The following is a 26,096-nucleotide window of genomic DNA, read 5'->3' on the forward strand; positions in this document are numbered from 1 at the left end:
TAACTGCAGTGCTCCACTGGGAACTGACTTGGCACAGAATGAGAAACACAATCCACTACGCTGCCTTCCCCAAATAAGCCAAAGAAATTCAACAACTTTAAATGGTGTCAGACGCAGAGCCAGGTGCACCGAGTACCAAGAACACTGCGCAGACCTGCCTCCCGCTATCTTGTGTTGCGATGTATGGGAGTTTCAACCCAGTGTGTGGGGACAGGGAGGGAAAGAGTGGACAGCGCAGTTTTGGAAAAGGTTTTAATTTGATATTTTCAAAAACCACACGAGATACAACTGTAGAAACATATAGCACAGAAGGAGACCATTCAGCCCATCTTGCCTGTGCTGGCTCTTTTTCAAAGAGCCATCCAATTAGTCCCAGTCCCCTGCTCTTTCCCCATAGCTCTGCAACTCTTTTTTCCACCTTCAAGTATTTATCCATTTCCCTTTTGAAAGTTACTATTGAATCGACTCCAACTGCCCTTTCAGGCAGCACATTCCAGATTACAACTCACTATGTAGATACATTTTTCATCTCCTCTCTGGTTCTTTTGCCAATTACCTTAAATCTGTGTCCTCTGCTAACCGACCCTCCCGCCAGTAGATCCAGTTTCTCCTTACTTACTCTATCAAAACCCTTCATGATTTTGAACACCTCTATTAAATCTCCCCTTCTCTTTCTCTGCTCTAAGAAGAACAAACCCAGCTTCTCCAGTTTCACCACATAACTGAAGTCCCTTATCCCTGAATGAAAACAAAAGCAAATAGCCATCACAAACGACCCCCACTTAATCTTCAAGATTTTGTGTAGAGCCAGCAAAAGCACCCTCCTTTCTCCTTCAGTGCCCACAGTTGTTGAGGCAACTTCAGAACTCAGGTGCAAATCCCAACCATACCGCAAACAACGAGTCTCCGTCAAATAAACTGTTCCATTGGGAGCTAACAACTCACCAATGAATGCAAGAGGCTTATCCATCAGAATGGGAGGTTAAGTCAGTGCAAAATGGACCACTGATCCAGACTGATGGTCAAGAGAAGGAGGATTGCCCAGCCTGAAGAGATGGATGAATCATAGAAGGTTCTTTTAAAGGGAATTAGATGATTGTAGAAATATTTAAGGGGTGTAGGGAGCAAGCAAGAGAATCATAGAAGCATACAGCACAGAAGCAAACCATTCAACCCATCAGATCCGCACCAGTTTTTCTCCCCTCATGACCCACCCAGTCTGATGAGGGAGTTCAGCTTATATAAGTGGAGAGATTGGAGAAGCTGGGATTGTTTCCCTTAGAGCAGAGAAGGTTAAGGGGAGACCTAATAGAGACATTCACATTTGAGGTGTTTTATAGAGCAAGTAGAAAGAAATTATTTCCTCTGGCAGTAACCAGAGATCACAGATATTAAAATAATTTGCAAAAGAACTAGACTGAAAATGAGGCGAAATTTCTTCACAGAGAGTTGGAATGCACTCAGAGTGCAGGAATCATATTACATAGACATTGACCTGAAGAGGATTACTTGCATGGTTACAGGAAAGAAGCTGGTGTTTGCACTTAAATTGGGCCGCTCTTTCAAAGACCCAGTACAGGCATGTCAGACCGAATGGCCTCCTTCTGTGTTCTCAGATTTTATGATTCTCTTGTTGCTCCCCACGCCCTTAAATATTCCTGCAATCATTTAATTCCCTTTAAAAGAATTTATTGAATGTTTGTGGCAGGAAGTTCTACTACCTGCATATAGAAATGTTTTCTACCCTTCCCTTCTATGATTATTTCATTACTGCCTAACCAATCAGTGGGAACAATCTCTCAATGCTTACTATACAAAGGAGTTCAATAGAGTGCATGTAAAGAAAATGTTTCCAAAACTAGAGGCCATAAATATAAGAAAGTCACTAATAAATCTAAGAATTCAGGAGTAACTTCTTTCCCCAGAGAGTGGTGAGAATGTGGAACTCGCTACCACAGGGAGCGGTTGAGGTGAATAGTATCGATACATTTAAGGATAAGTTGGATAAACACATGAGGGATGAAAGGAATAGAAGGATATTTTGATAGGATGAAATGAAATAAAGAGGGAGGAGGCTTGTGTGCAGCATAAACACCAGCAGGGAGTAGTTGGGCTGAATGGCCTACTTCAGTTTTGTAAATTCTACATCTAAATCTAATCTTGCAGTCCCCTAATGCCTCATCCCTTAACAGTTTCAGCTTGAGTGAAATCCCACCTTCTCAAGTACCTCTTCATAACCTCCACTGATAATTTCTCCAGTGAGTCTACACTGCACCTTCACCATTCTTCCAACAATGGGTGGTCCCAAACTGCATACAATCCTCCCAAATGTGGTCTAATTAAGGCCTCATACAAGTTCAGCATTACTTCCTTGCTTTTGTATTCTATCTCTCTGGATACAAAAGGATTGTGTTTGTCTTTTTCATGGCCTTATCTGCTGACAAAGACATGGGTCTCACCACCTTCTACATATATCACTGCCACTCCCAGGCAGAAACATCTGCCGATGCTGGGAAGGGCACTTCCTGAAGAGGCCAAGGTGAAACTTTGTTCTACTTCGATATTTATATGTCCCGGCTAGTGAAGGGATGGGAAACAACTCCACTACAGAAACTGCTCACATACTGCAGTCAGATTAAAGTAAAAGCAAGAATAGGAAAGGACTTACATTTTCATCCTTGTTTACAAATCCCTCCATGGCCTCACCTCCTCCCTCAACTTTGTGACCTCCTCCAGCCCTACAACTCTCCGAGATCTCTGCATTCCTCCAATCCTGGCCTCTTGCGCATCCCCAGTTTTAATCACTCCACCATTGGCAATGATGCCTTCAGATGCCTGGCACTAAGATCTGGAATTCCCTCCCTAAACCACCCCGTCTCTCTCTCTCTCTCTCCCCTCCTTTAAGTCACTCATTAAAATCTACCTCTTTGACAAAGTTTTTGGTCACCTGCCTTAATATCTCATGTGGCTTGGTGTCAAATTTTGTTTGATACGCCACTGTGAAGCGCCTTGAGTCATTTTTCTATGCTAAAGGCGCTACATAAATGCAAGTTGTTGTTCTATAGCACCTTTCACAACAGTTTACAGGCAATATAATGCTTTTGAAGTGCAATCACAAAGATCCCACAAACAGCAATGCAACAACAACCAGATATTCGGTTTTAGTGATGTTAAATGATGAATAAACATTGGTCAGGATATTTTGAATACTGATGGGATATTTCACATCCACGTTCAGGTTGCAGACGGAGCCTTGGTCTCTTCTGAAAGTCTGCAGGGCTATGGGCCAAGTACTGAAAAGCAAGATTAGGCAGGAAAGCTCTTTCAGCCAGCATAGACACGATGGGCCAGATGGCCCCCTTCTGTGCCATAAACTTTCTATGTTTCTAAAGATGGCACCTCCAACAATGCAGCACTCCAGGCACCGAAGAGTCAGCCTAGATTTTGTGCTCAAGTCTCTGGCAGGGAGCTCGAACCCCAAACTTCTGACTCAGACACGACAGCGCGACAACCGAGCCTTGGCTGACACCCAAGTGATTTGATGTAAATATCCAACCAAGTCACAGTGGACATCAACCTCATCCTTTGGCCTACTGCTGCTCGTCTGAGTCTGGAAACAAGCTGAGTAAGAACACCCGAGTTTGAAAGGATGCTCCTGGGCTGTGTTTTGTACCCAATCGTCCCCTAAACCTCACCCCACAGTGATCAAAAACCTGGCGCATGTGAAAACTGCAAAATATTAGATCTTTATCTCACTTTGATTAAAAAAAAACACAAATCAAAAAATTACAGAACTGGAGTAACGGACATCAGAGAAAGCAAAACATGGGTTGTTTATGAGTTTTAAAAGACTGCAGTCCAGTCCCTCTTTCCAAAAAAATAAAATAAAATTTGGACTGAAAAGGCTACACTGTGGATTTGGAGCCAGGGATCTTTAATATATTGCCACGATAGCAAGGAGTACATTTCTTTTGCAGTTTTTCACAAGATAAAAATGGATTTCTTAATAAAGTGAGGAGAAGCTATTTTAGGTTCACAGCAAACATCGAAGGAGGAGGAGGAGGAGGAGGAAGGGGTCCACGGGGAATCGGAGTCATAGCAGCCATCTTGGGTAGGAAATTACTCAGTGACTACTTTCATGCTTCACAGTCCCCCAGGGGAGCTGACCCTTTTAAACTACTTCTCTGGCAGCAAAGGGGCCTCAAGCTTCCTCCTTCCTGTGTAAGCTTCCTCTGCCGTTTAACTGAAATCTGAGCTTTCTCGTCCCTCCTCCCACTTGCAAGCAAGCTGTAACTCTTCGTGTGCCAAGCCGGTGTCCCCACCATTCATCTTTCTCTCTCTCCCTTCCTCCCTCTTCCCTCCACCTACACCCACACGCCCCGAATTAAACTCTCCTGGAACATGGTTAGGTTCCTATAGATAGATCTGATACCCACAGACTCCTTTTGGTTAGCTGGGTTAGATAATGTGCTTCAAACCCTTCTTTGAACATCCATGATGCTTATATAGACCCTTGGTTATTCCACACTTGGAGCACTGTGCACAGTTCTGGTCTCCATATTACAAAAAGGACATAGAGGCACTCGAGAAGGTGCAATGAAAATCTACAAGGATACCACTGGAACGGAGAGGTTATAACGATCAGGAAAGACTGAACGGGCTTGAGCTCTTTTCTCCAGAAAAGAGAAGGCCGAGGGGTGACCTGAGAGATGTCTTTAAGATTATGATGGCTTTTAATAGAGTAGACGTAGAGAGTGGTGAGAATGTGGAACTCGGTACCACAGGGAGTGGTTGAGATGAATAATATAGATGCGTTTAAGGGGAAGCTGGATAAACACACAAGAGAGGAGGAGGGAAAGAAGGTTCGGCTGACAGAATCGGATGAAGTGGATGGGAGGAGGCTCATGTGGAGCATAAACACCAGCATAGACAAGTTGGGCCGAATGGCCTGTTTCTGTGCTGTAAATACTATGTAATTCATTATATCATCTGGCAGCAGTTAAACGCAACAAAACAAGAAAATGGTTGAGCTGGTTTCTCTCTCCCCTTATGTTTTGAGATTTGCTGGATCAGAATGAGTAAATGTTCCTTTTGGCTGGCTGGCTAAATAGATGAACCAACACTGACTTCAGAATGATCTACAATTTTGAGAGATCCCTGACAGAGAGAAAGATTTGCATTTATATAGCACATTTCACAACCTCAGGGTATCCCAAACCATGTTACAGCTGATGAATGTAGTCACTGCTGTAATGTAGGAAACCCAGCAGCCAGTTTGTGCTCAGCAAGCTCCCACAGTGATGCAATAATGACCAAATAATCTGCTTTAGGTGATGCCAGTTGAGGGATAAATATTGGCCACGACACTGGAGAGAACTCTCCTGCTCTTCAAAATAGTACATTGGAATTTTCTACATCCACCTGAGGAGACAGACAGGGCCTCGGTTTAACTGAGCATCATAAAGATGGCATCCCATAGTACCAGCCACCCACCCCCCCCCTCCCCCCCCCGACAGTACCGACCCTCCAACAGTGCGGCACTCCCTCAGTACCGACACTCCGACAGTCCCTCAGTACTGACCCTCCGACAGTGCGGCACTGGGAAAATAGGGCTAGGTATTGTAATGAACCCACACGTTCTGACTCAGATGGGCAGCACTACAACTGAGCCATGGCTGACACTGTTCACGACTCAGCAGGAAGGCAGAGAGAAAGATGAGTACTTGCTGCAGCGGGCAACAGGTGACTGTGCTGGAGTACGAGACAAAGAGATATTTACAAAAATAAAAAGGTTTTAAAGAAGAAATCTAGCATTTGTTTATAACCTTTGCTGTGAAATGTGCAGAGTGTGAGCCTCACAGCAGCAGTTCTAAAGCGATATGGCACAGTTTGAATACAATTGTTTTTAGTGACTCCAGGTAACTGTGACACAGGTCACTGGGAATGCACTTTATACCAGCGAGGTAGGTAAACGGATCTACTCTGAGTTTATGCAAATGCATACCATTCAGATTTCTGACATTATGTGCTAAATATAACTGGTGCCATTTAGCATTGTTGTTTTTTTTTTACAGGAACCAGTTATTTTAAATGGTATGTAAAAGTTATTCTATCATTATCCAATGTCCCCTTTTTGTAAAGCACCAGGTTAGAATGGGGCTGGACGCAGTTACGACACCACCAATTGCGAATTTGCGTCAGGGGAGTGCTGCACCGTCAGCGGTGCCATCTTCCAAACGAGATATTGAAGGCTCTGCCTGGTGTACTGGGCCAATATTTTTCCTCCACCACCATCACAAACAGATTAACTGGTCATTTATCTCATTGCTGTTTGTGGGAGCTTGCTGCGCATAAATTGGCTGCTGCGTTTCCTACATTACAACAATGACTACAATTCATTGGCTGTAAAGTGCTTTGGTGGGTCCTGAGATTTGTGAATTGCGCTATAGAAATGCAAGTCGTTCTTTTACCCTGCCAACTCGCACTGTCTCACAAATGCAGAGAGGAGCTGAAGGGCAATGCAATCTTGCCCGTTGCAGCCTCAACCTGTGCTTCAGGAGATTATGGGGAAATGACTTCTTTAATCCCTGATTTTCACCGAGATGCCATTGTGAGTTATGATGAAACTTCCTTAGATGATCCACGGCAGGAAATGCACGCTCAGAAGATAGCCGACAAACTCGACTGAAAGACTGAAAAAGGTTGGGACTCTTTCCTCTAGAAAAGAGAAGGATAAGGAGTGACCTGATAGAAGTCTTTAAAATTACAAAAGGTTTTGATAGGGCAGATGTAGAAAAGTTTCTTCCAATTGTGAGGGAGACCAGAACCAGGGGCCATCAATATAAGACAGTCACTAATAAGTCTGATAGGGAATTCAGGTGGAACTTCTTTACCCAGAGAGTGGTGAGAATGTGGAACTCACTACTACAGGGAGTGGTTGAGGCAAATAGCAGATGCATTTTAAGGAGGAGCGGGATAAACAAAAGGGAGAAAGGAATAAGGATATGCTGATAGGGTGAGATGAATGGGGTGGGAGGAGGCTCGTGTGGAGCATGCATAGTCTGTTGCTCTGCTGTAAATTCCAAGTAATTCTGTGGACTCAAAGGTGCAGAAACACCCTGCATTGTAAAACTGGAGTGTCTAGCTGGAAAGCAGTTAGTCAGAAGGTGGTTAAAACATAGCATACTCACTGCAAACCTGTCAATCAGGATGACACACAAGGTCTGTCCTGGAGCTACATCTGCTGTGTTCACACAGCAGCACATCACTGGACACTGTAACCTTGGTTAAGGTGCTCACTGATGGGCAGTGTCATTTCAACAGGAAAACAACACACAGAACACATTTAGATTTAGGATTTACACTCAAACTCAAGAGCATGTTCTTCCACAGGTAAATATTAGTTCCTCCCTGTGTGTTTCATTCCAGCAGAGTTCCATATCTCTACAGTGCTGTGAAGGGAAGGGGGCTGCAGTACATCACAGAAGGGTAGGACTTGCCGCTGTGTCATTGAATATTGGGCTTTGGCCCAGATTATTTGCCGTGGTTGGTTCAGGTGCTGGTTCTGGGCCCCGCATGGACAGCGTTGCCATTTATGCGGCTGGTCTAGCTTACAGGTCGTTGAGGGTGTTGGATGAATGTGAGGGAGGGGCGCTGGCATCTAGGACTGTGTCGCTGTTGACTGTGGATGAGGGAGAAGGGGAAGCTCCTGCAGGTTGGGATGGAGTGGGGTGGGAGTGGTTTGGAGGTGTTCTTGTTCTGGTGACACTTGTCCCTGGCATTCCCAGTGGATGAGCAAGTCAGCGGCTCCAGATGGGACGCTGCAGGATTCTTGGTGCGACCTGGGGAAAGGTGGGCACTCCTGCTCTGGATCGTAGCGGGCCATGGGGAGCAGTCCTTGTGGATAGGTTGGCATGCCGAGCCAGTGCTCTTACAGGCTGGGCCACATGACCTCTGCTGCTGTTTCAGATTGGAAATGTAAAATGGGCAAAAAGGTAACAAGGTCAGTACTGACAACATTCGCCGATCTGAGAAAGATTTGCATTTTAGTAACACCTTTCCCCGCTTCAGGTCGTCCCAAAGCGCTTTACAACCAATGAAGTACTTTTTGAAGTGTAGTCACTATGGCAATGTAGGAAACGTGGCAGCTAGTTTGTGCAAAGCAAGATCTCATAAACAGCATGGAGGGATAAATATTGGCCACGACACTGGGGAGAACTCGCCTGCTCCTCTTCAAAACAGTGACATGGGGTCTTTGACATTCGCCTGAGAGGGCAGACACTGACGAGCGCAGCAAGGAATTTGTACTCACCTCCTCTTGTAGCACAGAGCTGTTGAAGCTGCTCTGGGCAGTGTGGGGGGCGAGGGGGGGGGGGGGGGGGGTGGTGGGCGGGGGTAGCATCTCTGTGCTGGCAGCCAGCGACCTCGCAGTCTGTGTCTGCAGATTGGACTGGCATCTGATTGTGGAGGAATGCTTTCTGGATTGCTTTGCAACTATTCAATGGTTTAACTAACCCCATGCTCTGGGAGGCATGTTGTACAGATATTGTGTTACTATTTTTTGGCTGCTTGTCTGAGCCTTCAGGGGGTGGTTACAAACAGACATTGGGTTCGGCGCCCCAGAGCTCTCCTCCCTAAGCAACGACCCGGTCACACTGATCGTGCGATTCAGCTTCTCACCTCATTAATAAACCTGATGCATTCCAGAAACATGTATTCCTTATGATGCTCATTCACTACTTTCTCATCCACAAAATGAGCTGGCACAAGGGTGGAGTGATCTGAAAGAAGAGAGAAGATGACTATTCAAAAGCAGCCCTAAAATAAAAGAAGTTGCTGATCCCTCCCCTACTCCTGAAAGTATTGGAGTGTCAGCCTGGATTTTTGTGCTCAAGCCTCTGCAGTAGGACTCGAGGTCACAACCTACTGAGCCATGGCTAACACAGGAGAGGAGACCCTCAATACTTAGAGGAAGAGGGTGGGTCTCAGGTAGAAGGTGGCCAAAAAACGTGGCTTGAATAGTGCGGGTAGAAATATGTCCAGACACCCACCATCAGGGCTCAATGGATTGTGATCAGGAACAGTAACTAGATTCATTTTCACCCCTACCTATGTCTAGATAACCAGGCTGATTGTGGCTCCGAGTGTTATATAGAATCACTGAATTTTACAGCCTAGAGGAGGCCGTTGGGCCCATCGTACCTGCGCTGGCTCTCTGAAAGAGGAATCCAATTAATTTCAGTCTCCTGATCTTTCCCCACAGCCCTTCAATTCTTTTCCCTATCAAGTATTTATCCAATTTCCTTTTGAAAGTTACTATTGAATCTGCTTCCACCACCCTTTCAGGCAGCGCGTTCCAGATCACAACAACTTGCTGCGTAAAAACATTCTCATTTCCCTTTTGATTCTTTTGCCAATGATCGTAAATCTGCATCCTCTGGTTACCGACCCTCCTGCCACTGGAAACACAGTTTCACTATTTACTCTATCAAAACCCTTCATGATTTTGAACACCTCCATTAAATCGCCCCTGACCCTTCTCTGTTCTAAAGGAGAATTCCTGTTACTCCATATGGAATGGAAGGATGTGGGTTTGTGCTCCAATTGTCTGCACACATGATCACATTACAGAAGTCACTTGTACCCAAGTAAAGTGTTGGGGTGGGAGGGAAAAGCAGACATCAAGAGAACAGTACAGGCACATCTGAGGAAGCAAATTCCTTGTTCAACTTCTGAGCTCAAAATGTTGGGCAAGGGAAAAAAAAAACAACCAGTCAAGAGAGGAAGAGAAAATAAAAATTACTCGTGACATCAGGTCCGGATGTCAGTGTGTGAATTGACTTAAATCGTCATGATCGCTGGCCACTCTGGGTGAAGGGGGGTGGAATTGTTTTGTTTCTGTACTCTCTTCACAATGCCAATCAAAGCGTGGGGAAACATAAAATTCAAGACGCTTCCTAGGAAAAAGAGGCAGTCATTTAGCCCTCAAACCTGTTCCGCCATTCAATTAGATCATAGCTCCATCTACCTGCCTTGTTCTGTAACCTTCAATACCCTTCACTAACAAAAATCCATCAAACTCAGTTTTGAAATTCTTCACAGTTTTTTGGGGGAAAAGAATGTTCCAGATTTCCACTATCCTTTGTGTGAAGAAGTGCTTATTGATACATAACATAAGATGGGAGCAGGAGGAGTCCACTTGGCCCCTCGAGCCTGTTCCACCATTCAATAAGATCATGGCTGATCTGATCGTGGCCTCAACTCCACTTTCCTGACACCCCCCCCCCATAAGCCTTGAGGCCCTTGTAGATCAAAAATCTATCTAACTCAGCCTTGAATATATTCAATGACCCAGCCTCCACTGTGCTCCCGGGTAGAGAATTCCTAAGATTAACGACCCTCTGTCTTAAGTGGAAGACTCTTTATTCTGAAACTGTGCCCCTAGTTCCAGATTCCCCCATGAGGGGAACATCTTCTCTGCATCGACCCTGTCAGAATTTTCCAATTTCAATAAGATCACCTCTCATTCTTCTAAACTCCAATGAGTATAGGCCCAACCTGCTCAACTTTACCTCATTAGACAACCCCTTCAACCCAGGTGAACCATCTCTGAACTGTTTCCAATGCAAGTATATCCCTCCTTAAGTAAGGAGACCAAAACTGTATGCAGTGCTCTAGATGTGGTCTCACCAATGCCCTGCACATCTGTAGCAAGACTTCCCTACTTTTATATTCCATTCCCCTTGCAATAAAGGCCAACATTCTATTTGCCTTCCGAATTACTTACTGTACCTGCATGCTCATTTTTTGTGATTCACGCACAAGGACACCCAGACCCCTCTGTACCGCAGCATTTTGTAATCTCTCTCCATTTAAATAATATTTGGGTTTTCTTCTTCCTACCAAAGTGGACAACATCACATCTACCCACATTATTGCCAATTTTTGCCCACTCACTTGACCCATCTATATCCCATAGCAGACTCCTTGTAGCCTCCTCACAACATGTTTTCCCACCTATCTTTCTAACAGCCCAGCTCTAATTTTAATGCCCCCTTGTTCTGGACTTCACTCCCCCACCACCCCAACCCCACACCAGAGGAATTATGATAGACAGAGAAACTATCAAATCCTTTAATCATTTTAAACACCTCAATTGGATCATCAACTTAATCTTCCAGATTCAAAGGAACACAAGTCAAACATATGGAACCTTCCCTCATGATTTAACCCTTTTAGCCCCAGTATCATTCTGGTGAATCTGCACTGCACTCTCTCCAAGGCCAACATATCCTTCCTGAGATGCAGTGCCCAGAACAGAACACAGTTATTCCAGATGCGACAGTTGGAGTACAGTAAGGGAATGAGGTGATACAGCCTTGTCAGAAATGGTGGGGTATAACTAGAAAAATGGGGGGAGGGGAAGCAAATAATGACACTTTACCTATTAGTTGGGAACTGCCCCAGATGAAGGGAAGGAACTGGAAGTCGTCGAGGCCCCAGACCCCTTGACTACCTGCCGGCTCCATTCGATATGTTTTCTGCAACTTCCGCATCACCTGCAGGTACCTGTGGGTTTGCAGGAGGCAAAAACTTAAGACTTTGTACTTGTTGGGATAACATAGAATTTTACAGCACCTTTGGCCCAGCTACTCCATGCTGGTGTTTCTGTCCCACACGAGCCTCCTCCCACCCCCTCTCCATCTCACCCTATCAACATATCTTTCTGTTCCTTTCTCCCTCGTCTGTTTATCCAGCTTCCCCTTAAATGTATCTATACTATTCACCTCAACCAATCCCTGTAGTGAGTTACACATTCTCACCACTCTCTGGGTAAAGAAGTTTTGCCTGAATTCCCTATTGGATTTATTAGTGACTATTTGATATTTATGAACTCTAGTTTTGTGGGAATATCTTCTCTATGTCTACCGTATCAAACCCCTTTATAAATTTTAAAGACTTCCATTAGGTCACCCCTCAGCCTTCTTTTTCCTAGAGAAAATAACCCCAGCCTGTTGCATCTTTCTTGATATAATATCTCAGTTCTGATATCATCCTTGTAAATCTTTTTTGCAACTTCTCCAGTGCCTCGATATCCTTTTTATAAAATAGAGACCAGAACTGTGGACAGTGCTCCAAGTGTGCAATAACCAAGGTTCTACACAAGTTTAACTTCTCTACATTTCAATTCTATTCCAGTAGAAATGAACCCCCATACTCGGTTTGCCTTTTTAAATGGCCTTATTAACCTGTGTCGTGACTTTTAGTGATTTGTGTATCTGTACCCCCAGATCCCTCTGCCCTTCAACCCCATTTAAACTCTTATTTTCCAATACACCTTATTCCACCAACCAAAATGTTCCACCTCACCCTTAACCTATATTGCAATTAATTTGCCAATTACACACACGTCCAGCCAGTTTGTTAATGACTTCATTTATTTTGGCGCCGTCTTCCTCAGCATTTACTATGCCCCCAGATTCGATTTTTTAAAAAAACATATATTCAGCTGCCATAAAAATCGATTTTGAATGCTACAATCAAAAAAAAAAATGGAGTGAGTGAGACAGTGAGAAGAGAGATGGACCTGCCACATCACCCCACAGGCTGTTACTGAAGCTAAATGAGGGGAGGCACTGACTGGATGCCAAACTTCCTCAATGTCACACTCGCAATCTCCTTAACAACAAATTTCAGAGGTTTAGAAGCAGGGTAACGTGATGCTTTTACGTGTGGATGTAGGCGCGAACACGCACACACACGACCCCATTCACCCATCACCCTGAGCTTGCTGACCTATATTGGATCACAGTCTGGCTAGGCCGTGATTTTCAAATTCACATCCTGATGTTCAAATCCTTCCATGGCCTCATCCCTCCCCATCTCTATAGCGCCCTTCAACCCTCCGAGATTTCTGCGCTCCTCCAGTTCTGGCCTCTTGCACACCCTCGATTTTTATCATTGGCGGCTGTGCCTTCAGCTGTCTGGGCCCTCAGCTCTGGAATTCCCTCCTTAAACCTCTCCACCTCTCTCTCCTCTCTAAAATGCTCCTTAAAACCTACCTCTTTGACCAAGCTATGGGTCGCCTGTTCTAATATCTCCTAATGTGGCTCGGTGTCCAAATTTGTCTGATTTATGCTCCTGTGAAGCACCTTGGGATATTTAACTATGTTAAAGGTGCTATATAAATGCAGGTTTCTGTTGCAGCCAGCAGAGAGAGGAGACTTAACCCCATCAGCCTGCACTGAATTCAAACCCAAAGCATAACCCAATCCCACAAAGAGTTGTACAAAGAAGACAATAGCACAAGCTGACTCACCGATCAAATATACAAAATACAATAGCAAGCTGGTCATCCACCTTGAGGACTCCAATCTTACAGAGACAGCAGAGGAATGCAGCAAACGCAGCTTCGTGGCCTGTGTCAGATGGGGAGACAGAACAAGTCAAGGACCACGGCTGTGGAACAGAGAGAGACAGACGTCTCCAATGGAACATTATTTTCTACCCTTTGTTCCTGAATGCGCCAACCCACCCTCTGGTATTTTAGCCACAAGGCCAGTCTGCGCCTCCAACCCTGGACAGTGAAATCTTGGTGAGCTATTCGACCTCAAGGTGCATCACAGCTGAGTTCAATCTTCTTGATATCCACCATGCACACACCCAGCCAAACCAAACCATCCACACAAATACACAGGCGGTCTTCCCCTCAGCCCAGCAACACTGAACCTATTTTGAATGCTCCCAACGACCGTCTGGTTAAAGAAAGACAGAACACACTTTTCAAAAAAAATTCAGCAGCATGGTTTTTGCAGGAAACTGGCCCTCCAACAAGAGGCATCACAGAGTGGTTGGACGCAAGGTTTGAGAGGCTTCACTGCGGAGTGAAGCCCAGATAGTTTTCCCAATGGGAAAGGAAAAATAGGGACAAGTTTCACACTGTCACTATTTGGCTCCAAGCATCAGTTTACAGAATAACAGCAGGATGAGGAGGCGGCTGGGGAGTATTGATAAAATAGTCTGATCTTTATTGTAATTCCAACATTTAGGTGAGGCAGGAGGGAGGAGCCTTTTCTCAAACCCTCTGTACGGGTTTACACTGCATCTTCCCAGTCAGTGTCATCAAACAGAAAACCCGATTTAACTTAAAACACAACATGATCAAGATATTACTGCTGTTGTCAATAAGACACTCCAGTCCTTGTGGTGCTCATCACTGACGGAAAGCCTCAAGCAAACCAACAGGCATTCCATGTCCATGGAATGACTCCAGGGTCATGCAGTCATGGCGAAGGGTGGCAGCAACTGGTGGGTTATTATTTTGGCAACAGTTCAGCCACAGAGTATATGGCTCAAGCCTGTGAAACTCTGAAATGATTTAGATCCAGAATGCACAGTGAAGTGGAATGTGCGTTGAATCAAGGAGGAGAGAGACTGGAGAAGCTGGGATTGTTCTCCTTAGAGCAGAGAAGGTTAAGGGGAGATTTAATAGAGGTGTTCAAAATCATGAAGGGTTTTGATAATTTCGACTTATTTACTCTGTTCCCAGTGGCAGGAATAACCAATGAACACAGATTTAAGGTAATTAGCAAAATAACCAGAGGGGAGAGGAGAGTTTTTTTTAAATGCAGCGAGTTGCTGTGATCTGGAATGAACTGCCTGAAAGGGCAATGGAAGCAGATTCAATTGTAACTTTCAACAACATTTATATAGCACATGTAACATAGTAAAATATCCCAGGGTGCTTCATATGCATGTTATGAATTTTTTTTTTTTACAGGATTATATTAGGGCAGAAGACTGAAAACTTGGTCAAAGAGGTAGGCTTGAAGAATTTACAGTGTTTTGGTGAGGCCACATCTGGATTACTGTGTGCAGTTTTGGTCTCCATATTTAAAAAAAGGTAGCGGTACAGCGAAGGTTCACTAGATTGGTCCCTGGGATGAGGGGGTTGTCCTATGATGAGAGGCTGAGTAAATTGGGCCTACGCTCTCTGGAGTTTAGAAGAATGAGAGGTGATCTCACTGAAACATACAAGATTATAAAGGGGGTTGGATAGGGTAGACACAGAGATTGTTTTCGCTGGTCGGGGAATCTAAAACACGGGGTGGTCACAGTCTCAGGATAAAGGGCCGATCATTTAGGACTGAGATGAGGAGAAATTTCTTCACTCAAAAGGATTGTGAATCTTTGGAATTGTCTATCCCAGAGGGTTGTGGATGCTCCATCGTTGAATATATTTAAAGCTGGGATAGACAGATTTTTGGTGTATCAGGGAATCAAGGGATATGGGGAGTGGGCAAGAAAGTGGAATTGAAGCCATGATCGTATTGAATGGCGGAGCAGGCTCGATGGGCCACATGGTCGACTCCTGCTCCTATTTCTTGTGTTTTTGTGAGCATCTTAGAGGAGGAGAGAGTGTCAGAGGGGTTTAGGGAGGGAATTCCAGAGCTTTTCGGATTATGTATTGCAAACTGTGAGGAGGATAGTGACAGACTTCAAGAGGACATAGACAGGTTGGTGGAATGGTACAAGTGGCAGATGAAATTTAATGCAGGGAAGTCAGAGTGCTTCATTTTGGTTGGAAGAATGAGGTGAGATAATATAAAAGAAAGGTTACAATTCTAAAGGGGTTGCAGGAGCAGAGGGACCTGGGGGTATATGTGCACAAATCATTGAAGGTGGCAGGGCAGGTGCAGAGAACAGTTAATAAGGCATTTGGGATCCTAGGCTTTATAAATAGAGGCATAGAGTACAAAAGCAAGGAAGTTACGGTGAACCTTTATAAAACACTGGTTCAGCCTCAACTGGAGTATTGTGTCCAATTCAGGGCACTGCACATTAGGAAGGATGTGAAGGCATTTGAGAGGGTGCAGAAAAGATTCACGAGAATGGTTCCAGGGATGAGGAATTTCAGTTACGTGGATAGACTGGAGAAACTGGGGCTGTTCTCCTTGGAGAAGAGAAAATTAAGAGATGTGGCAGAGTAGATAGAGAGAAACTGTTCCCATTGGTGGAAGGGTCAAGAACCAGAGGTCACCAATTTGAAGGTGAATGGCAAAAGGAGCAATGGCAACATGAGGAAAACTTTTTGTTTTTTTTAAACACAGCGAGTGGTTAGGATCTGTAATGCACTGCCTGAGAGTGTGGTGGAGGCAGGTTCAGTTGCGACTTTCCAAAAGGGAATTGGATAATTCTACGAAGAGAAAAAAATTTGCACGACTACAGGAAAAAGGTGGGAGAATGGGCAAGGTGAGGGGCTCTCACAGACAGCTGGCAGGGACAAGATGGGCCAAATGGCCTCCTTCTCTGCTATAACCATTCTATGATTCTATGTCGCTGAGGGGGATCATGTAGATGGGAAATAAGAGGGGGCCTAGGATAGATCCTTGGGGATACCAGAGGTAATGGTGCGGGAGCAGGAAGAGAAGCCATTGCAGATGATTCTCTGGCTATGATGAGACAGATAAGAATGGAACTCGGTGAGTGCAGTCCCACCCAGCTGGACGACAGTGGAGAGGTGTTGGAGGAGGATGGTGTGGTCAATCGTGTCAAAGGATGTAGACAGGCTGAGAAGAATGAGGAGGGATACAGTCACATAGGATGTTGTTTGTGACACTGCTGAGAGCCATTTCGGTACTGTGGCAGGGGTGTAAACCTGAGTGGAGGCATTGAAATATGGAGGTTCAAATGGGAAAGATGGGAGGGGATCTGGGAGGCAACAACACGTTCAAGGATTTTGGAGAGGAAAGGGCGGTTGGAGATGGGACGGTAGTTTGCAAGGGTAGAGGGAATTCGATAAATATAGAAACATTTGGAGGGCTATGGGGGAAACAGTAGAGCAGCGGGACTAATCGGGTTGTTCTTTCAAAGAGCCAGTACAGGTACAATGGGCCAAATAGTCTCCTGTGCTGTAAGATTCCAGAAGATTAAACCAAAACTTCAACAGCACCTCCCAACCCTGTGACCTCCACCACGTAGAAGGACAGACCTGTGGCAGCACCATCACCACACGGACTGCAGCGGTTCAAGAAAACGGTTCACAATCACCTTCTCAAGGACAATTGGGGATGGACAATAAATGCTGGCCTTGCCAATGATGCCCACATCCCAAATATGAATGTTAAAAACAGTCTCCGACATGGAGTCGGTGCTTTGCGTCCTTCTTACTGTCTGGATGACTCCAGATACCTCATCCCTACTGGGCTTTGTGTCTCACCCAGGAACCTTTCCTAATGGCACCATCAGCTCTAGCTATTAATTGCAGCTCTTCACATGTCAACCTGATGGGGAGACCCCGGTCATCACCGAACATACAAATGGAGTCTGGCAACTCATATCCAACCGAAGAACTGAAAGAGATTACTAAATAGAAATGAGAAAAGACCATTCGGACCACATCAGCTCATCCACGCAAAACCCCTGCACAGCATCCAATTAAATGATTATGCAGCTTTCTCCTCCATCACCATACCTGCAGTCTCTTCCATGTCAGTCGTCATGTATGAAGAACTCCACACAGTCATGTCTCAGCGGGCAAACCCTCTCTCTCACCTCGGAGTCAGAAGCTTGAGACTTGAGCACAAAAACCAGGCCGGCACTGTCGGAGGGGCGGCACCGAGAGCGCGCCGCACTGTCGGAGGGGCGGCACCGAGAGCGCGCCGCACTGTCGGAGGGGCGGCACCGAGAGCGCGCCGCACTGTCGGAGGGGCATAGAGTTATACAGCACAGGAACAGGCCCTTCGGTCCATTGTGCCAGACATGCCGTCTCTCGGAAGAGACTTTAAACCGAGGAGGGCTCCTTCTCCCTCTCAGGTGGATGTTAAACATCCCATGGCCACTATTTCGAAGAGCAGGGGAGTTCTTCTCCCTGTCCAAGGCCAATATATATATATCAGTCAACCAGCATCACTAAAACTGATATCCAGTCATTATCACATGATTGTGGGCGCTTGCTGTGCACAAAATGGATGCCACATTTCCTACATTACAACAGTGATTACACTCCAGAAAAGGTACTTAATTGGTTGTGAAGCACAATGAGAAGTCTGGAGACTGCAAAAGACACCACATAAATGGGAGTTCTTGCTTTAATTTGGAGTCAAGTCTCAGGGTGGGCAACATTCACGGTTATTCAGCACTAAGGGTGTGATGATGACTGAAATATCTTCAGAGAGCTGTTGTATTTTGTCAACATTATGTCACTGAAAGGCAGTGGAGCTGCTGAGCCAGTACCTGCTCCTAAATTACCACCATCGAGGAGGTATCAGTGTTCACTGATTAAATGAACACAGACTTGCTGCCGTCCTTTCCTGAAGATGCTAGTGACAGGTCATCGACCTGAAACGGTAACTCTGCTTCTCTCTCCACAGACGCTGCCAGACCTGCTGAGTATTTCCAGCATTTTCAGGTTTGAATTCTGAGCAGCTATATCTGATTATCAGTAATTGGGCGGGCCACGGGCCAGAGAAGGACGAGATCTGGAGTCATGTCACACAATTCCGTACACAGTGAGTGGGGGAAATCATGACATGCACGGAAGTGAGAATGAAAGCCAAACTGGGGGTTGAAATAACTTGAGCCAATCATCACACTGCCAAGCGGCATGTCAACAAGGGCCTGACAGTAAGTTTGTTTGCACCATCAACCAGAGAAAGGTGGGAGGCACAGGAGCAGGGGTGGGGGAAATGACTGACAATGCACATCAGCAGATTGGTAATGACAGAGTCTGGATTTAAACTCCAGATCCCATTGTGTAAATGTGTGATGATCGGATAGCTTGACAAACACCCCCATCTACTGGACAACCTAGGAAAAGCACAGCACACAGCTGTATTCTTACTGACTTAGCAAGGACAGTTTACCAGGTTATTCCTTTCATGATTGCGGGTTGTAGTTGCCATTAAAAAAAGGAAATAACGTGCATTTATCGGCCAGCAAGCTCCCATAACCAGCAATGGGACGATGGCCAAATAATTTCTTTTTTAAATTGATGTTGGTCAAGGGATAAATATTGTCAGGACACCAGGGAGAACTCTCCTGCCCTTCTTCAAAATAGTGCCATAGATGTTTTATATCCACCTTAGACCATAAACGGGACTTCAGTTTAATGTCTCATCTGAAAGACAGCACCTCTGACAGTGCGGCGCTCCCTCAGTACCGACCCTCCGACAGTGCGGCGCTCCCTCAGTACCGACCCTCCGACAGCGCGGCGCTCCCTCAGTACCGACCCTCCGACAGTGCGGCCACCCCTCAGTACCGACCCTCCGACAGTGCGGCCACCCCTCAGTACCGACCCTCCGACAGTGCGGCCACCCCTCAGTACCGACCCTCCGACAGTGCGGCCACCCCTCAGTACTGACCCTCCGACAGTGCGGCCACCCCTCAGTACCGACCCTCCGACAGTGCGGCCACCCCTCAGAACTGCACACGCGTGTCTGTCTCTATTGTGTTCAAGTCTTTGGAGTAGGGCTGGAACAGAACTTTAGGACGATAACCCCATATGGGAAAAAGTATGGACTGTGTGGTAGAGAGTCACACAAACCAGGACAGTCCCTGGTTCAATCTGTGGTCTGTGTATAATAAGCTGATCAGCAGCCAAGTGGGCAGTAAGTGCGCTATCAGTTGGTCCAAGAAACCCGGATACTCAGACACTTCTTACCATTGCCGTGACTGATCTCCGTATTCGGATTACCTACTGGAAATGCGCGCAGTGACACGGGGCGAAGGCCTGACTGGGTTCCTTGACGGCAGCCGGCACAACTGAATCCCCATCCAACACTCACCGTCTAGACTCCCACATAAAGATTGGTTACTTGGGGTAATATTGGAAGAGGAGGAGACCATTCAGCCCCTCAAACCTGTTCCACCATTCAATTAGATCATGGCCGATTATATCGTAACTCCATCTGCCCTTCATAATCCTTAATACCCTTACCCAACAAAAATCTATCAATCTCAGTTTGGAAATTTTCAACTGACCCCCAGGATCAACAGCTCTTTTCGGGGTGGGGGGGGGGGGGGGGGTGAAAAGGGGGAAGGTGCGGGAGAAAAAAAAAGAATTCCAGATTTCCACTCCCCTTTGTGTGACGAAGTGCTTCCTGACATCACCCCTGAACGGCTTGGCTCTAATCTTAAGATCCTATCCCCTTGTCCTGGACTCCCTTCACCAGAGGAAATAGTTTCTCTCGATCGACCCCATCAATTCCTTTAATTATCCTAAACACCTCAATTAGATTCACGCCTTAATCTTCTGTAATCAAGGTAGCAGAAAGCAGAGCTACCAAATGCATAACGAAGAAAGGTTTATTTTTATACAGTAATCTGATTGTGTCTCTCAAACATCTCAAGTGACTTGATGTGCACAGACAATAAAATATGCAGTAAAATGCAGAAGCCACTGTGTAAACAGCAAGATCCCACAAACAGCAGCAATATGAAAGCGCACAATCTCTTTTTGATTTGAGGAAGCTGGTCCATGCAACTCTGCTCCAGCGAGAGTCAGCACCTTCAGGAGAGGAGGTAATGTGACCAGAACAGTCCTCGGATTCAGTGGCTAGGTGTGCGATGGATAGTGAGGGAAACTGGCTGGGAACAATTACTCTCCAGAACAACATCTCCACTTAAAAAACCGGCAGTGCAACCCATTTGCTGATTCTGTGTGCTGCACCCATGCACAGGGATATTAAGTTGTGGTTACCTGTCCCGTAGTCTATTCTTGTTGGGTTTCCCACAGATTCTTTTAAATACACTGCAGCCTCGACAGCAGCAGCACTCATCTCACTGGGAATCACACTGGAAACCAAGTTCTCAGCTTCCTGTGACAAGAAAGCAAATTAGTACAAGTACTGGGATCTCATGAATTGCACGAGCAAGACTCGTCCCACCCCAGTCTCCTGTTCAGCGCGGGATAGTCCTGTGCCTCCCTCTCTCCTCACACTCGGGAACAGCAAAAGAAAGCAACTCCCCCATGGGACAGCGCACAGGGGCTGTAAGTTTTGGATCAATTTCTAACAAGCCTTCCTGTTGTGTCCCAACTACCCTGGAGAAGTTTCGGCCCTCAGCGAAAAACCCAAGTCCCCATTCTTCACAGGACAGCCTGGACGATGAGCGCCAGCAGGCTATTTGACTATGGGGGCACCGCTGCACACACCCCACTCTCTCCACCCAGCTGTCACTGTGTTTCCAGAGCCAGGGGAGTGGGAAACCTGTGATTTGACCCAATTGAGACTCAGCATAGACTAGGAACTGAGCCTAGACAGGGTGGCTCAGAATCACAGTCTTTGCCAGTAAGGCACTGTGGGGAAGACAGACACTCCTGGGGGATCCTGACTGGAGGGAGTTATACAGTGAGGCACAGACAAATTAACAGAAATATAGACAGCCCAGTGGCCAATCACTGAGGTAATGGTTATTCCTGCACAGATATTAATGAAACAACGAACACAAGATGGATTCAATCCCTGCTTGTCCACCCAGGAAATAAGACCATATGGTATCCAACCGTTTCATGAAGTATATTCCATTGATTCTGCACCTACCCAGTGTCCAATCCATGTATTGGTTAATCTTTACATGAAGAACTTCCTAGATTTAAACCGGCAAAAAGCAAATTTAAACAGAAAGGTCTCTTATTGCCTCCCACCCGCCAGCACGATTCCAACCTCCATAAACAGAACTTGCTCTTACTTTTAAAATTAGAATTGGTGAGAATTCTCATTTAATAAAGGATTTAATAGTGTGACATGCACTTTGAAATTTCTGCCTATAAGTGACTGTTTTAATGACACAGTACCTTCTCAAGCTTGTTGTACCAAGTGCGAAATGCCTTGTTACCAAATCGGGAAGGCTGATCGACCGGGGGCGTCTCGTCAATCCACCTGTCCAGTGTATTCAGGAGCACAATGAGTTTCTCCACTGGCTGCAGATGAAAACACAAAAGAGGTGTCAGAGACTGTCCCTGTACACAGTACAAACAGAAAGGGAACACAAATTTGCATTTATATAGCGCCTTTCACAACCTCAGAATGCCCTAAAGTGCTGTTCAACCAGTGAGGTACTTTCGGAAGTGTAGACACTGTTGCAAGGTAAGAAACACAACAGCCAATTTGCACACAGCAAGATCCCACAAACAGCAATGTGATAATGACCAGCTAATCTGTTTTGAGGGAATGTTGGCTGAGGGATGAATATTGGCCTCAGGACACCATGGAGAACTCTCCTGCCCCTCTTCGAAATAGCGCTGGGGGATCTTTTACTCCACTCAAGAGGGCAGATGGGGCCTCGGTTTAATATCTCATTCAAAAGATGCAGATTGGAGATTGGTCACTTATACAGAATTAAACTAATTCAGTACTCCTTGTACATACGGCAGATTCAGACAATGAGTAACTCACATTCAAAACACACACACACGCGCGCAGTGAGGCAACCCCTCAGTGCTACGCACCTTTAAGTCTGCCCTCATGAAAAGGCTCGCGTAGCAGTCGGATGATCTTATTCTGGACAGTTTTGAAAGCGTGGAGTGGGCTGTTCAGGCCATTGGGTTCTCCCGGTAGAAGCCAGCTCTCAATCACCGGAAAGGCATTGGGAAGGGGGAAGATCAGTCACCCAACCAGACCAGACGCATGTCTGAAGGAGATCAATGTCCACAGATTAAATTCTCAGTCTCCTCCATACAGGTCACGGGTTCAAGCCCCACTCCAGGGACCCCAGCACACAATCCAGGCCGACACTCCCAAAGCAGTACTGAAGGAGTGCTGCACTGTCAGGGGTGCCATCTTTTGGATGAGACATTAAATAGAGGCCCCATATGGCCTCTCAAGGAGATGTAAAAGATCCCATGGCCACTATTTCGAAAAGCAGGGGAGATCTCCTGGCAAATATTTATCCCTCAACCAACATCACAAAGAGATTATCTGGTCATTATCACACTGCTGTTTGTGGGATCTTGCTGTGCGCAAATTGGCTACATTGCAACAGTGACCACACTTCAAACGGTACTTCATTGTCTGCAAAGTGCTTTGGGATGATCGGAGGTCATGAAAGAGGCTATATAATTGGGAGTCCTTTCTTAAGTACAAGTTACCTGACTTTGCATCTCAGCCGCTAGCAGAGATGGCTACCTGAGGTTCAATGCATCCTGCCAATGCAATGTAGTGCAATGCTGGTCCATGTCTAAATTCTCCTAAACAATGAGCTGCTAATCTCAACAGCGCTGTGGGGAGGCAAAAGGAAGCAGAGGGAACAAAAAGAAAAAAAGGACAAGACACCCGCCCCACTCTGTTTTGCTGAGTCCTCAGGTAATGAGCGGCATTGGTGGAGGAGCTGGAAGAGGACCGGGGTCCTTTCAGCCTGGTGGGAACCTCCTTCAACTGATGAAAGATCAGAAAATGCAAAGTAATTCTCGCACCAGTTCATTACAGCCACTTTGCCATTTGCACGCTAAGTCCCATCTAATCGAATGCTCATATCAACAGCATTTTAACTGGAATAGGAACTGGTGCCAAAAGCCCCAAGCTCTGGAATTCCCTCCCTAAACCTCTCCACTTCTCTCTCCCCCTTTACCACGCTCCTTAAAACCGACATCAGACCAAGCTTTTTGGTCACCCAATAGGGAGGAGGGATTTTAGCTGTAAGGTTAGGTTGGAGAAGCTGGAGTTGTTCTCCTTGGAGCAAAGGAGATTGAAAAGCGTGCGCCAGAACCTCAGCGATTCGGAGAGAAGCAGCAACAGAAGAGCAGGAGGTTCGGAGGTCAATCAAAAATCGAAAAGTGACGTCACAATCAACAGAGAGCGTGGGGAAACAGAAAGCAGGCTGGGGTGAGTATACCGGTAAGCTTTTAGTTTAATCTAAGTTAATCAAGTATAAAATAAGACTTGATCGATTCATTAGTATAGAGAGAGGGGGACCAGCAGGGAGGGTATTGGTTCAAATTAGCAGCTGGGTAATTACATTTTTTTAATGGTGGTTTTAAATCAAACATAGCATCAAATATCCAAATATTTAACATCCAAATGAATTAATTAAATAGAAGAGAGATGGCTGGGCAGGCAATGTGTTGCAGCTGTAGTATGCGGGAGCCAGTGCGATCCACGGTGACCACATCTGCAGTAAGCGTTGGCTGCTCAAAGAACTTCGGCTCAGAGTTGATGAGCTGGAGTCTGAGTTCCGAACACTGCGACACATCAGGGAGGGGGAAGAGTTACCTGGACACTGTTTTTCAGGAGAAGGTCACACACCCTAGATTAATTATATCAAATTTGGACCGTGGTCAGGGACAGGAGGGTGTGACTGCGAGTGAGGCAGGTATGGGGATCCAGAATTTAGCTTTGGAGGAGCTTAAGGCTCTTTATCTGAATGCACACAGGATTTGTAACAAGATAGATGAGCTGACGGCACAAATAGAAATAAAAGAATATGACTTGATAGCTATTACAGAGACGTGGTTGCAGGGTGACCGAGACTGGGGGCTCAATAGTCAAGACTATTCAAAGTTCCAGAAAAATAGGGAAAAAGGAAAAGAAGGTGGGGTAGCTTTGTTAATAAAGGAAGGTATCAGTGCGGTGGTGAGTAGTGATATAGGTACAATAGATCGTGATGTGCAATCAGTTTGGGTGGAAATAAGGAATAACAAGGGGAAGAAGTCATGAGGGGGAAGCGTCTATAGGCCCCCGGAGAGTTGCCTCACTGTCGGACAAAGTATAAATCGGGAAATAATGGAAGCATGTAAGAAGGGTGCTACAATTGTCACGGGTGATTGTAATCTGCATATTGACTGGACAAATCAGATTGGCAGAGGTAACATGGAAGACGAATTTGTAGAGTGCATCAGGGATTGTTACTTAGAGCAATATGTTGCAGAACCTACCCAGGAAACAGGCTATTTTAGATCTAGTAATGTGTAATGAGGTAGGATTAATAAGAGATATTGTAGTTAAGGATCCTCTAGGGGGCAGCGATCACAACATGGAAGAATTTCATATTCAGTTTGAGGGCGAGCAACTCGGGTCTCAAACCAGTGTCTTCAACTTAAACAAGGGCAATTACAGAGGTATGAAGAAAGAGTTGTCTAAAGCGGGCTGGGAAAATAGACTAAGGGGAAGGTCAGTGGATGAGCAGTGGCAGACATTTAAGCAGATATTTCATACACTCAGCAAAAATTTATCCCGGTCAAAACGAAGAACTCGATGAGAAGGATGAACCACCCGTGGTTAACAAAGGCGGTCAAGGCGAGTATCCAATCAAAAAACTAAGGCATACAAAGCGCCGAAAACTAGTGGTAGGCCGGAGGATTGGGAATTTTTTTTTTTTTTAGGAACCAGCAGCAGATGACTAAAAAGTGAATATAGAGGGAGAAAATTGATGAAAGTAAATTGGCAAGAAATATAAAAACAAACAGCAAGAGCTTCTACGGGTATATAAGAAGAAAGAGGAGCTAAAGTGAGCGTGGGACCCTTGGAGGATGTGACTGGAGAATTAATAATGGGGAACAGGGAAATGGCAGAGAATTTAAACCAATATTTTGCATCGGTCTTCACGGTGGAGGACACCATAAACATCACACAGATATCAGATAAGCAAGGAGCTAACGGGAGGAAAGATTTTGTAACAGTCGCCATCATGGGGGACAAAGTATTTGTCCTAATGGGACTAAAGGCAGACAGCTCACCAGGACCTGATGGCCAACATCCAAGGCTTTTAAAGGAAGTGGCTGCAGAGATAATGGAGGCATTGGTCGAAATATTCCAGAACTCACTGGATTCCGGGAGGGTCCCAGCGGATTGGAAAACCACTAATGTAAGCCCCTGTTCAAGAAGGGAGGGAGACATCGGTTGTTGGGAAAATGTTAGAGTCCATTATTAAGGTAGAAATAGCAGGACATTTAGAAAAGCTTAACGCAATCAAACAGAGTCAACATGGTTTTGTGAAAGGGAAATCACATTTGACAAATTTGCTAGAGTTCTTTGAGGGTATAACAAGCAGAGTTGATAAAGGGGAACCGGTAGATGCAGTGTATTTGGATTTCCAGAAGGCATTCGATAAGGTGCCACATAAAAGATTATTGCACAAGATAGGAGCTCAGGGTATTGGGGGGA

At 45.6% G+C, this 26,096-nt stretch overlaps 1 protein-coding gene across 1 annotated transcript in view; it reads right to left on the reverse strand.

The window, feature by feature from the left end:
• Window positions 1–22,625, reverse strand: part of ptpa (protein phosphatase 2 phosphatase activator) — a 42,217-nt gene extending 19,592 nt beyond the window's left edge. Inside the window, exons 1-6 of the mRNA XM_068011840.1 lie at window positions 22,448–22,625; window positions 21,794–21,919; window positions 20,699–20,816; window positions 13,319–13,418; window positions 11,444–11,568; window positions 8,680–8,780 (exon numbers count right to left, since the gene is read on the reverse strand). Of these exons, the coding sequence (XP_067867941.1) occupies window positions 8,680–8,780; window positions 11,444–11,568; window positions 13,319–13,418; window positions 20,699–20,816; window positions 21,794–21,919; window positions 22,448–22,465 (588 nt within the window). The 5' untranslated portion in view covers window positions 22,466–22,625. The remainder of the gene's footprint in view (window positions 1–8,679; window positions 8,781–11,443; window positions 11,569–13,318; window positions 13,419–20,698; window positions 20,817–21,793; window positions 21,920–22,447) is intronic.
• Window positions 22,626–26,096: the final 3,471 nt, after the last annotated feature.

This window comes from Heterodontus francisci, chromosome 32 (genome assembly GCF_036365525.1).
Source record: "Heterodontus francisci isolate sHetFra1 chromosome 32, sHetFra1.hap1, whole genome shotgun sequence".
In the NCBI taxonomy this organism is placed as follows: Eukaryota; Metazoa; Chordata; class Chondrichthyes; order Heterodontiformes; family Heterodontidae; genus Heterodontus; species Heterodontus francisci.